The 13,596-nt window shown below is 34.4% G+C and overlaps 1 protein-coding gene across 1 annotated transcript; it reads right to left on the bottom strand.

Moving 5' to 3' along the window:
• Positions 1-81: 81 nt before the first annotated feature.
• Positions 82-11,546, bottom strand: LOC104606697 (E3 ubiquitin-protein ligase RGLG3). Its single transcript, XM_010272027.3, has 12 exons — positions 11,383-11,546; positions 9,066-9,283; positions 6,876-6,960; positions 6,644-6,784; positions 6,442-6,555; positions 4,121-4,218; positions 3,958-4,037; positions 2,712-2,817; positions 1,407-1,534; positions 1,166-1,301; positions 1,019-1,075; positions 82-487 (listed from the first exon to the last, which is right to left on the bottom strand). Exons 2-12 carry the CDS (start codon positions 9,246-9,248, stop codon positions 404-406), a joined length of 1,212 nt encoding a protein of 403 aa, XP_010270329.1. The 5' UTR covers positions 9,249-9,283; positions 11,383-11,546; the 3' UTR covers positions 82-403.
• Between the last annotated feature and the right edge of the window lie 2,050 nt (positions 11,547-13,596).

Here is a 13,596-nt window from a genome sequence, read left to right as displayed (position 1 = left end):
ATCCAGAAGCTGAATCTTAAGCCTAAATCCTACTTCCCAAGTGGGAGAATATACATCATAATTTGGTCAATCTTTTAGCAATTTAAATAAAAAAATTATAACCATTATGGCATTGATGTAAAGATTCCAGAGTTATAAATCCTGTTGAATTCAGGTACTTATACACATATGATACACTTTTTTTGGGTAATAAATAAATATGATACCCTTGATCTTGCTGTCACACCCAGGATCATTTGCCAAGTACATTTGACACCGAAAGTGAACAAAACTAGGGATTATTTACACAGAATATCAAATTTTCAATGATATATGAACTTATAAAGAATGTTAGAACTCGTTCTTCTGTTTCATTTCTGCAACCAGAAAATACAATTCCCAGCCAGGTGAGGAAGTCATCTTCTCACGAATACAATCTCAGGCGTGTTGTTATTGGCTGACGACAAATGGGGCATGATGACAAACTTGCACCACAATCCTTGCAAGTCTAAAGAACATGGTACAATTGTGTTAGATGGCAGGATAATCACAAATGCAAGTGTACAATTGTCTATTTTTCTTGCATATGCTTTCGCACAATTACTGGTTAATTGAACTGATTTGGAGTTGTCACTCATTTTGTTTCCCACTCAGCTCTTTAGCAGATTTCACCTCAGTTTATCCAAGACATGCCATGGAAAGATCAGAGTAAATGTGGTAACTGGAAAACTCAAATTATTCAATTCAATAAATAGGCCCTTTCATAAAGCGTTTTAAGAGCTTTGGTCTACCCAAATAGTGGCAAATGGGATGTGTAGGATGTTCTGGCCATAGTCATTTTTGGGGAATGATAAGATTAATGGCTAAACCATCTAACTCAAGGCCTAGATCGATGAGAGGTGTGTGAGCACATGGATATGGTGCGAGTGATAAGATGGTTTCCCATATGCACATTTTGCATTCTCATATGTATGATTCTATATAATTAACTATATTTTGACATTAACATGCTATAAGAAGATCTTAGGGAATTGCTTACCAGATGACCACATCCAAACGCCATGTTCTTTGGATTTGTCAAGCATATAGGGCAAACCTTGAACAAATGCATCAAAATATGGTCAAAATCATGTTTAGAGAGATTAAGTTGCTATATGATAAATTAAACATGAGAAACTAAAGTTACCTGTTCTGTGGGGGTTGCCTCCTCAACTGGTTGGAAGCTTGTTGTGTGTCTGTATGTTTTTGCTGCATTATCATGATCAATCACTTCCCGTGGAGGAGGAAGGGGTCTTTTATCAGGCATTCCTAATTTCTCACCTCTGCATGACCAGGATTAGGCTAGGGCTTAGCAATCTCCAAATCAAAAACTTAGAAACTTGCAGATAAAAACTGAGCAGGTATATAGATAGTGTTTCTAGCCTTACTCCATAATCTTTAGGTGTTGTGTGGCTCTGTACTGAAATGGAATTTCCATGAGTGCAGCAAGTGCAAAATCGGTTTCTTTCTTTGACATATCCTTGTTCTCAGACATGATCTTCGTGAAATTAACAAACTGCATAGGAAATTAATTGGACAATTATAAGATAATCCATGCTTATAAAGCAAAATGGTGATTAATGTAGATTGACATGGTTTGCCCATGTTAAATTATAAAATGAGATGACTCAATGAGTTGAACTATCTAAGAGACCAAGGAGAAAACCAATAACAACCTGGTTTAGATATTGAAAACAGATTCTTTAGGTAGATATTAATCAGAAGATATGTCCTTAGAGAGGAATGGAGGAAAAGTATTGATGCTGCAGAACAAGGCAGGATAATGAAAATGATGGTGGTGGTGGTGTCTTTCCTTGAAAAGGTAGCATTCTGCTTTCATGTAATGTGTCCATGTTTTGCACCAATAAGTGAGTACTATGGTGCTACTTTACCAACAAATCCCTGTGGCAAATACAGAACCTCCCTCTGGGGTTAACGACACTAATATGTCTCTATCCTAGTTTTAGACAGAAGTCAATGCCCTTATGTCAACCTTTCTTCTTTGTCTATATGACATTATTTAGAAAATTTTCTATAAAAACTATCCTTTAAGTTACAGGGTTTCAAAAATGAAAACATTGGCTGAAATTCTGATGAAACTGAGCTCAGAATCAATCCTGATGTAGCCGAAATTCTTTAATTTGGGCAATCCAACCAGCAACCTACACCCCTACGTATAATTTATTCTTTTCACTTGCAAGTGTTTGGGATGTTCCATCTTTTATCATTAAGTTTCAATACATTCTAACACAAAAGCAATGTAAAGAGATCCTGTATGGAAACCATCTATGCAGAACAAGAAACCAAATTATGGTTGACACTAATAATAGAGAATGATAGATGGGAAAGATAAATGCATGAAATCAACACAATTTCCTTTTATGTATTTTCTTTGCATATGTTAAAATTTGGGATTTTTGTGCTATGTCAACGTTCTATCCTTTGCTTTGTAACCTTTTTTTGTTTCTCTAAATAAAATATTATTTTATTTATAATAAAAAAATGAAAGATACATGTACATGCTAAACTGGTAAATAGAATAGAGAAACTCACACTTCAAAAAGTAGATAACTGGACTGGGTAATACAATGAAGTTTATGAATAAAAGATGCAAAAGCTCTTGAATAGTAATATGCAAGTCAGGTCTTACTTGAAAATATATATTGAATTTATTGCTATCATAATATAAGCACCTGGAAGTTATCAAATGCCCTGTGAGGAATGTTATCATCAAATTGTTGCATTGCATCCCATGGTCCATCACCAACTCCAACCAAAATAATTGACAGAGGATAGTGGCTGTTTCAAATTCATGTGTCAGGAAAAAGAAAATAGTTTTTGATGCAATTTGACCAAATCAGAATTAGGGCTGTACACGGGCCAGTTCGATTTGGTTACATGAAATCTACTCAACCGAACCAACCTGCTTGGGTTGAAGATTACACCACCCAAAACCAACCCAAACATGATGAATCAGTTTTTGGTTCGGTTTGGTCAGGTGGTCAGCCATAGCCATCTTCCCTCACCATAAAAGAAAATTCAGACATATCTCAGATATACTTTTTGCTTGTTAGGCAAAGACAACAATAGAAACATAAAGGGGAGCTCTTTCATCCTTGACAAGGCATCTAATCAAGAATAGAAACATAAGGAGAGTTCTCTTGTTTAACAAGTTTTCTTTTAAACTTATTCAAATCAATAGACAACAGAGATTAGAGGAAGCAAAAATAATAAAAAAAAACAGAAAAACACATAAATATATGAATAGAGATTAGAGACTTCAGACCAGGTATGAACTCTTGAATGCTTGTAGCCCAGCCTTGAACTTATAGGTTTTATACTTGCACGATTAGAAATCCGGAATAATTCTGCAAGTGTGGTTCCTCTTGGAGGATGAAGAGATAACTGATAAGAGAAATATTGGAATAGACTACAAGACAAAGGAGATTAGAAAATAGAGAGTTCTTTTTCTTTTTTTGAGTTGTCTTTTGGATTCCTTGTTCACGTTAGAGACTTGGAAAGGAGTAGACTCTGGTCTCTAGACTAGAGCATCAAAAGTTGTATCACTCTATTTTGGAAACTAGGAAAAGGTAGGAAAGTACATTGTCAAAATACTATAATGGATTAATGGGATATTGGGAATATGGACTTGGGACATGAGGCATGAGAGAGAGACACAACTTACGGGCCATGAGCTATAGGAGACGTGAAAGACGTTTCCACTTCTTCCATTGCATTAAAAGGCAATAGCTATTTTAGTCAATAATTATTATCTAAACATAGCTGGACTTCGACCTGATCTCTTGGGTTATCCTATTTTAGGAACCGAAACTGACTGGAAATGCTTGAAAACTGATCAGCTCGGGTCAGGTTGGATCGGGTTAGTTGGTTTGGTCAGTTTGATTGGTCCCATGAACAGCCCTAACGAGAATGCATTACCTAGCAGCAACAATAGAATTGATAGTTGCTTGTTCTTGTGGACTAAATCTTCCAGGTGGTATATCAGGACTCCTCGTAACCTGTGTACAATGTAAAAAAGAGGACATTTTATTAACAATTTGTAGACTTAAAGAATTTTCATGACATAGAGGGATCTACAAACCTGTCCATCAGCAATAATGACAAGGACATGATATTGCCAATTACTTCTTTCCACAATATCTATTGATGCGTCAATGATTGGTGCAAATGAGGTTGGTCCTGCACATTAAATTACTTGATAAGAAAATAATCACAATTGTATCACTACATGCATCTTTTGGGATCCAAAAGTGAAATTCACCTGCAATGGACTGCAAAGCATGTAAGCATTGAGGATAGCATGAAGTTTTGTACCATAAGGTAACCTTCATATGCAAAATATCAAGTGATATGATTCACATATTCATATGATTGGCTGAAATATTAAGGTCTTGCAAGGGTGCCAACTAGCTCATCTGGTAAAGTTGGTGTTTTTTGTTCCTACCATTTTGGGATTGAATCCGGTCCTCACTGAGTCACTGTTGAGAACATGGAGTGGCAGTGGTCAGGGTTCTCTGAAAATCCGAGGAAGCGGTGATGATGAGTGAACCAAAAGGGGTGGGGGGGGAGGAAATAGGTTGGATTGGAGGGGCTGCACTATGTACCTTACAGTGAGGAATCAGACCACTGTAGTTCTCCAGTTTTGTAATCCTAGAAGTTGAAGTTCAGTGGAGGAGAGAGAGAAGAGGAGGTGGAGGAAAATAGAAAGTTAGTGAGCGAGGGATAGAGAGAGAGAGAATGAGTTGGGTCTCTTGGATCCCCCTCAGATCCCTTACGCTCATTTTATTTGTACTCTATATATCATATTTATAAAGAGGGTTTTCTAGAATTATGCCATGTCATCTCGGGTGGCTAGCTACCGGCCGCTAATCTATTCTTAAACTACTGTAAGTCTACTTCAACACACCGAGGAGACAATGTCTTGGTGTTTTGGGTCCTGGTCTTACTCTTGTTTGGTTTGGTTCATGTGGCAAGGTCTACTTCAACACATTTTGATCTGGCTTGTGCTGGTATTTTTGTTTTAAATGCAGATGGATTCAGAACTAAATCCCAAAAGAAGAAAATTAAAAGGAAGTTAGAAGAGAGGACCGTTCAAAGAAATGGTCCAACTTCTGAGCAGAAATTTTGAGGCCCATTTCTCCCAATCCAGTCACTGGATTGAGCTGAAATTCGGGTAGGCCTTCATCATGCCACAGTAAAGTTGCTGGATTCCATGGACTATTGACATGTGGTCAATGATCAAAGTTAGATGTTTGATCACTGGACTCCATGGTTTAACTTGCTCAAGAGTCTGGTACTTTCTTGTAAAGCTTCATTAATTTTGGTTCAGACATTAGTTAGATAAAGTTAGCATTCTGTTTAACGAAAGAGAGGTCAGTTTTACCGAAGTGCTTTTGAAATCCAGTTCATTTTAACAATAGAAATTGTTTAATAAAAGAACTCATTTGAGTGGATGTTAGTAAGTTGACGGTTGACTTGTAAATTTTAATTCAAACTATCTTCTGCACATTTTCTTAAAACGAAAGTATGCAAACAAATACAGACCCATTAAAATTAAGGGAAAAAAGAAAAACAATTAAACAACTAGAAGATTTACTCAAATTTTTATAATGAACCGCTGTTATTCTTGTAGCCAGATTTAGTTGAATGTATGAAAATTAAACAAAACTTTTAATGATCCTGTTTTCTGGTCAACTACAAAATACTCTATATATGATGTTTTATGTCATGAGATATACTATCAAGTAAACAAAGAAAAACTCCTCTTGGTCATCTATTACTTGTATGGATTTGATCAAACCCATCTAAACATAGAAACCAAAACATGGATATCTCAGTTATTTTAGCGAGATCACAACGCATGTTTCTTCATTTGCAGGTCAAAGTTTGACATTAGAGTCTATTGTAGGATTTGACCAAATATTTAGTAAATATTGATGTAAAGGCAATGCATATTATTGCTTTTGCATACAGTTAATAAAGCTGCAAATTATTTGGCATCTCTATAACAGATGAACTGAAGCCTCACTTGGATATTTCTCTAATGGCCTTTTGTAATTGTTTGCATTGTCAATTTGTCTGGTCATTTTAAGTTAAATAACAAGGGGTGACCATTTCTTTTGTCTTCTCATATTCAAGCTTTGCATTGCATGAAACCAGCCAGGAATGTTGGAATGTACATATTAGTACATATTAGCAGATAAGAATTCCCATGCCACGATCATGCTACCTCAAATTAGAAAACATGAAAGGAAAAAAAGAAGAAAAATACAGGTCCAAATATAGTCACCAAGAGCAATGCCCATATTTTATCATTGTTATATCTTTAGATGCATTCAGCTTCTAGAATGAAGTTTCAAAGATAGGGAGCACAAAGAAAAAATGGAGGACAATATTACAAACCTGACAATCTTAGGTGAGGAACAATCTCTCTATATCGTGCAAGAGCCTCCTCGAAACCATTACAATATTGATGATCAGAGAAGAATCTAAAAACATATTGATCATGTGTTGATGCTGCAAAGGGAAAAAATAATTAGATAACCATCTCTATGAAAAATCATAATGTGTTCTTAGTTAAGTTCAATTATAAAAGAAAACTAACCATCACCAAATCCAAAACAGGGTATCAAATTGTCGTCATCGAATGAAGACAATGTACGCCCTATTATAGATATAGCTTGCTCATATGGGTTGGGGGTGTCACCGATTGCATGGAGACTTTTCCTGTTGAATGAATGCTTACCTACAACCGTTGAAGGTTTTTCATAAGTAAGGAGATTTAATAATGAACAACAATATTAGTGTAGAACAAAAGCAAATGTGTCACATATTACCTGTCCATTCATTGCTCTTTGTAAAGTCAATACCAAGGATTAAGTTGGATGATTCAAGACCAGCTTCTCTTAATGCAGAAATAACCTGGGAAATACAAGTATCACATCAGTTTTTGTTCTTGTAATCTGAAGCACAATTACCACATGCAGCATAATAGAACATAATGAAAATCTGGAAGCTAACATTAAGAGAAATGAACTTTCCAGAAGAGTTAATTGAATTAGCGCTGTCAATGGACTCTGAAAGTCTGAAACCCAATCCAACATCAGATTATTTCGTATTCCAATGATCCATTTACATAACCAGACTGGATGTAGATTTAACCCCATCCAATCTGATTACATTTTATAATAAGTAATATTTATAATAATAAATTCAATATTTCATATTTATATAAATTTATTATAAATTAAAAAGTAATTAGCATTGCTCAATTATTTAGTTTATTCTTTATTTTTGATAAATATAAAGAAGACTCGGATTAAATCCAAATCTGATCTGAGATCCTTAGACCTGATAAGATTTGGATTTCAATGTTCATCAATCGGATGAGATTCAGATGTGGCTGGATTGATCTGCATCTGACCCAATGACAACCCAAATTTTGGTGTTTTGGGGTGGACTGGACAGGGACCTAATTTTTGGCCCTTTTTTTTTTGCACAAAGTTGTTGAACTCGGGCTTGAAGCCACGTTCTCATGCTTGTCAGCTTGAGATTCTACCATTAAACCAAGCAATGGCCTTATGGCCCCTAAATAAAAGTAAATGACTAAAGATGTAAATGTTTTCTCTACAAATGCTGGATTTCAAAGGGTGGAAAGACCAGTTTTTCTCCATGTTCTTTGTTGCTTGTTCCTCTTTTAGTGATCTGATATTAATCTCGCTTTATGTTATGTGAACCAATATATGATCAGAGTAAATGGTTTTATTTGTATTTTATGTATTTGATGTATCATATTGCTGTATAACTGTATTTTTTGATTGGTTGCTGTGCATCTGTAACACTGAATCGTTCTTTTATTATCCTTGTATTTTTGCATAATATGAGCATTTATGTAATTGAATATATGTTTACAAATTGATATAAACAAATTCTTTGGGGGGTGAGATGATACTTTTGACATTAAGTAATCCTCTTGGCATATTGGTTTCTATGGGGTCCTCTCTCAGGGTTTGCTCACAAGGTTAATAAGCTTATCGATTAGCCATTTACCAGCTTTGTGTGGACTGTGGATTTGACATATTATTGCAGCTCTCTACCTCCTGTATCCAATGACAGAATGGAACACAGGGATTAAATCACAGGGTTAGTCCATTACCAATGTTGGTCCCAGCTATCTGGGGTCTTGGACTCTTGGGAGGGGTGGACTTGGATACAGTCCTAACCTTTGGCATTTTTTTTTTTTTGCACAAGGTGACTGCTCTCAAACTCAAACTTGCGTTCTCATGCTTGACAGCCCAAAGTTTTTTTTTTTACCATTAAACCAAGTAATGACCCCTAAATGCAGGGTATATTGCAGCCTACGTTTTAGATTGGATCCTCATTTTATACCATTTGCTTATCCATTACTTACAAACACTGATATAATTATTGAAAGAATGTTGATTATTCGATATGAGTAAAAGGGATGTGTAACCTCCTACACCTAACAAATAACATGAATTAATCAAAAACCCTACTATATCAGATCACTAGAAGGAAATACCATTGACAGCTTTATATGAATTATTCCTTGAAGGTTGGGATGTTAACATAGTTTTCTATTGATGTTTGCCTTTTGAATTCTTATTTATCAATATCTGTGTCGTAAAAGCAAGTGTATTTAATATGATTCTAAACCTGAATAAATAATAGGAGTCTTTGATAAACTAACATACTCTTTAACTTCTGCTAAATGCAGGCATATTTTGAAAACAAAAACTTTCAAATACAATTTGGAAAGGAAATACCATTGATATATGAACTAGTCTTTAAAGGTTGGGGTTATAACATAGTTTTCTATTGATGTTTGCTTTATGATTTCTTATTTTTCCTCACCCTGTGTTGTTCTCTTTCTTTTGAATGATTTATGATTCCAAATTTTTTGATGGACCAGTAAAGATAAAAGAATGATTGGACACCTCTAACATCAATATTAACAATGATTACAAACTTTAAATAGTCCATAAGCACCTGGTCATGATAAGCACCTGGTCTAGAGAGCTAAAATTATCAGGAATATATGAGGCTTGTGGTGCATTCCCACAGTAAGGGTCCTTGTATGAGGACTGCGGTGCATTCCTATAGTAAGGATCCTCTGAACTCCCTGCATAAACTGGGCTCCATGGTATTTCATCATGTGAAGAGTAATCCGATGATTCTTTGTTCCCCATATCTATAGGTATACTAACTTATTTCGAGAATAATCCTGTAAAAAGTACCATATAAGGAAGAGTTAATGCTACAACTATATCTAATAGACCTTATGGATCACCTTCAATATATAATCATCTTCAAGGATTATTAAAAATTGACATGTGTTAGAATGAATATACAAAATAATGCAAAAGGGTTCCTTTTTGAGTACCTATATAAAGATATGTGATTGGGGAAATGAAATGACCAACTTGTGATAGAAAGATTGTAATATGATGAAAATGAGAATACATTTTAAAACTATAAAGAAAATGGTTTGACTTGTAGGTATAAGCCAAAGTTTTTGTTCATTGATTATGTTAGTAGTGTTGAGGGTATTTTTGTTTTAAAAGTGTTATGCTATGTCTAAGGGTATTTCCATCATTTTACAAACTTTAGTTTTGTGGTCCTGTTCACTCTTTTATGAGGGATTGTGAAGTTACAAGAATAGTAAGACATGGTTGGAATTCTATGAAGTAAAGCACCTTCCCATCCATGTTCAATTGTATGCATCTTCATTATGTTAATCAGCTCTCAATCTGAACCATTGCCAAATAAAATCAAAATGGAAAATACCATTTTTTTCTTGATAAAAGATAACTTTCATTGCAAGGCAAAAAGGGGGGAGGAGATGGTAAGTTACCATTGACAATTGAAAGAATGTTGTACATAGTCCTCATTTAACTTGTTCCTGTTTTTATTAAGCTATTATCTATGTTTGGAAATTTCATGTTGCTTTCACCGGAATAACCTTGGTAATGGTTTTTCACTAGAATAGTCTTTTTCCCCCTACATCTTGAAGTTTTCAAACATCCCCTGATTCTCTTATTTCATATATCCAACTTGGACTAAACTGCCCCATCAATTGAACTCAATTTAAAACAATCTCTAAGAGGAAAAAAGTCTTTGGTCCCATGTCCTTGGGCAAATGCTTGTCTGCATGAACATCAAAATGGTCAATGGCTGAGCAACATATCTGCACGGTAAACAGGGCAGCCAAAAGAAGAGAAAGTGAAGGAAATTCTACTTTGGAGTCTATGTAACTTCGATATGTCAGAATGGGTTGCATGTCCTATCGGATACTCAAATTTTAGTGCAAATTCTGTATCTGACACCTTGTTGAAGTCATTTTTGCTTACATAGCTTGGAAGGGAAGCTTGAAAATTGCTTGTAGTCCTCCTCTGGTTGACAGTTCACAAATCCATCATCAGTATTTGTATTCTTATTTTGTACTCGTACAATTGAAACCCCTGCATCTCTAACCTACTCCAACCATATCATCACAGAATTAACACCAAAAGCAGCATTAATCTGCCTTTCAAAAGGTGATGATCCCAAATTAAGTTAGACTAATTTGGCATCCCAAACTTAAATAGCACAAAGTTGGCGCTTTTGTAATCTGCTGCTCTGCATGCCTTCTGTTTCCCATTCAAAACAATGCAAATGATCATTTTAAACCCAAGTGAACCAAGCCATGATCTAAAAAGTTGACATGGTCAATCAGAACAGACCAGCTTGAAAGAGTTTGAGGACCAGACAGACGTTCACTTTCAAAGTTTCCAAAGAAGAACATAATTTTCTTCATATATGATTTCTCTCATAATCAAACTACAAGGGGCCAGTTTTCTTTCACAGCCTTCAGGTCCATCGTACAAGTCTTGACTCTGTGTTACATTAATATTAAAGAAACCATGATATCCATCTCCATGTTCATTTTATTTCATAGTTATTTGCAGCAAACGTTTGATCCCCAAGATAAAGTTCAAGCAGAACAATATGCATCAACGAATGGAAAGCAGCAGATAAAACAAAATACAAAAAATCACTAGAAACGTTGAATCTAAATTTCTCCAGAAGTTCAAAGAGGCGCCAACAGTTCGAGACACAAAGAAGAGGTTTGTTCCCTCCAATCCATTATCTTACTTCAGAGAGAGAGAGAAAAACCAAGGTACCATAAAATGAAGACCCAAAACAAACTGGATGAAATTGCAGCAAAACAGCTCAAATTTAGAGACACTGACGGAGGTAAGATGAACGAAGAGAACCCATGAAAAGAAACTTAATAGAGCTTCATTAGATTAAAAATAATCATAGAAATAGAAAAAAACTTACCTGCTCGTATTTCAATTTGCAGAAATGAAATAGCTATTCTCCGAGCCTATCTTTCCGGTTATGTGCCATCCAGCAAAGTTAAATACTTTCGGGAGCCGTTGACGTTTGATTCGTCCTAACGTTTGTCTTTGAGCCGTTTTCTGGCTGCGCAGCGAATCAAACATGCACGCAACTTGACAGCAAAAACTTTTGACTGATTATGTTCGACAGCCTGTGCTGCCCACAGGGTTCTCTCTCCTTGACACGTTAGTTGATATAGTTAGCGCCGTTACTGTTGTACGGGGCTGACTGTTCGTAAAAAAACAGCGTTGAGCTGTTTTGTTTTGAGAGCATGTATGAATGAGGGCAAAATAATATTTATACTTAATATTTTTTGATTGAAAAGACAAATGAGAATTGAATTAGCCAAAGTTTACGTGTAGAAGTCAAGTGCATGGGAAAGGCAATTTTAAGAGATGTATAAGGATATGATTGAATAGGCATGTGTATTGGAGAAAAACTAAAATATGTATAGATATATTTGAAAATGCTATAAATATTTTAGTAAATCATTAAAATACATCAAAAACACTAAATATAAGACCTTATTGAGGTGTATGTACATTAAATTAATATATTTTAATGGTTTTATGAAGAAATATATTATAGCTAATTATAATTTTATTAAAAATCCTATGCTTAATTATAATTTATAAATTATAATTCTTAAGTTTTAATGTTTTATGGGATGACAAAAACCTAATTCTCCTATCCAACCATAAAACATGCATTGACACAACTTCTATGTGAAAATATAATTAATAATTATTTATTATTCATTTCCAAAAATTATAAAAAACAAATAAATATTATATAATATATTCAAAAAATAGTTATTAAAGAAGAAATTTCAATTGGTTTATGGATATGATAGATCATCCATAAAGTTATAATATATTCAATTATTGTGATCAAATGATAAAATATAATTAATTATTATTTATTTTTTAATTATAAAAATATAAAAAAAAATTAAAAAAGAAATTTCAATTGCTCTATGGATATGATAGATAAATCCATAGATCTAAAAATATTTAGTCTTTATAGGTAGAAAAGAATTTGCATTTTTAATTTTTTTGTTAATTCATATTTCCCCAAATATCTTCATGAAATTTCCATAAATCTACTGATAACACAAAAAAAAAATGTGATTTTGAATGTAAGAAATGCAGATCAACATAAATTTAAACATTCAAGAAAAAAAAATCACAAGATATTATAAAAGATTGAAAAAAGCAACCTATTTTGGCCATATTTTTTTCAAAATTTGATTTTTTAAAAAAAATTAACGATTCACACTTGTTTCTTGCAAAATTTTGCAAATCAAACACTTTAGGAATGAAGTTTGGAGTTTTAGAATCATTTGGGGGTGAATGGAAGTTTATTTCGGGGAAAAGAAGCTTGCTTTTCTCATTTAATTTGTTTTTAGTTTTTAATCGTATTGTTTTTGTCAATACGCTATCGATACACCTCGATACGCCCCCGATATGGGTCCAATACACATGAAAAAAGACGAAGTGTCCAATTTTCATGCATATCCTTTATCTGTTTTCAAAGATACATAGGATATTCCCCATATTAAATATATCATATTGAAATTTTAAACCTTGGTAGAAATTTTTAAAACAGTTCAGCTGATTTTACCAAACAGCTAAAATGATTTCGTTAACATAGGTTAAATTATTACGCTGGGATAACCATGTGGACAGCACAGGCTGTTGAACGCTTTTTTCTTTGGGTTTTTTTGATAAGACCGCGAGTTGTCAATCGAGGCATGAGTGCTGGAGTATAGAGCAATTTAGGGAGGCTAAAGTCGGTCGAGACTCGAGACAATATGTGAACCAAACCCGGTCAAAGGCCAACGGGTTTTCGGAGGGTTGGTCGGTCAGGTCTGGTCAAAATTTATGGCATTGGATTCTCGTTATATTCTTCATGGGTAAAATTACTTCAACCACCCTTGGGTTTTGGTGAGATTCTGACTATAATGCTGAAAAAACATGGCATTATAGTCAATCAAAGTTTTAAGAAGGGTGTTGATTGGTCAAAGTCCTTCTGGCATGATAGATTTTTTCATAAAACTTTTATATTTATTAATTTTATTATTATTTTTTCCTCCAAGAAGCTATACAATGGGCCCCGTCCTCGCCCCCAATGCAAATATAGGCGGGATTTGAT

The sequence above is a fragment of the Nelumbo nucifera genome, chromosome 5 (assembly GCF_055504915.1).
Source record: "Nelumbo nucifera cultivar China Antique chromosome 5, China Antique-T2T, whole genome shotgun sequence".
NCBI classification, from domain to species: domain Eukaryota; kingdom Viridiplantae; phylum Streptophyta; class Magnoliopsida; order Proteales; family Nelumbonaceae; genus Nelumbo; species Nelumbo nucifera.
The sequence above is the reverse complement of the archived record's forward strand: the minus strand, read 5'-3'. Positions and strand labels throughout refer to the sequence as shown.

What these genes read in the sequence shown, in the direction of transcription:
- LOC104606697 (XM_010272027.3), bottom strand. Translation starts at nt 9,248, where the DNA reads ATGGGGAACAAAGAATCATCGGATTACTCTTCACATGATGAAATACCA. An exon ending in AAAGAGCAATGAATGGACAG is followed by an intron (nt 6,785 to 6,875) that starts GTAATATGTGAC and finishes CAACGGTTGTAG; the next exon opens with GTAAGCATTCATTCAACAGG. An exon ending in TCCTCACCTAAGATTGTCAG is followed by an intron (nt 4,219 to 6,441) that starts GTTTGTAATATT and finishes TTTAATGTGCAG; the next exon opens with GACCAACCTCATTTGCACCA.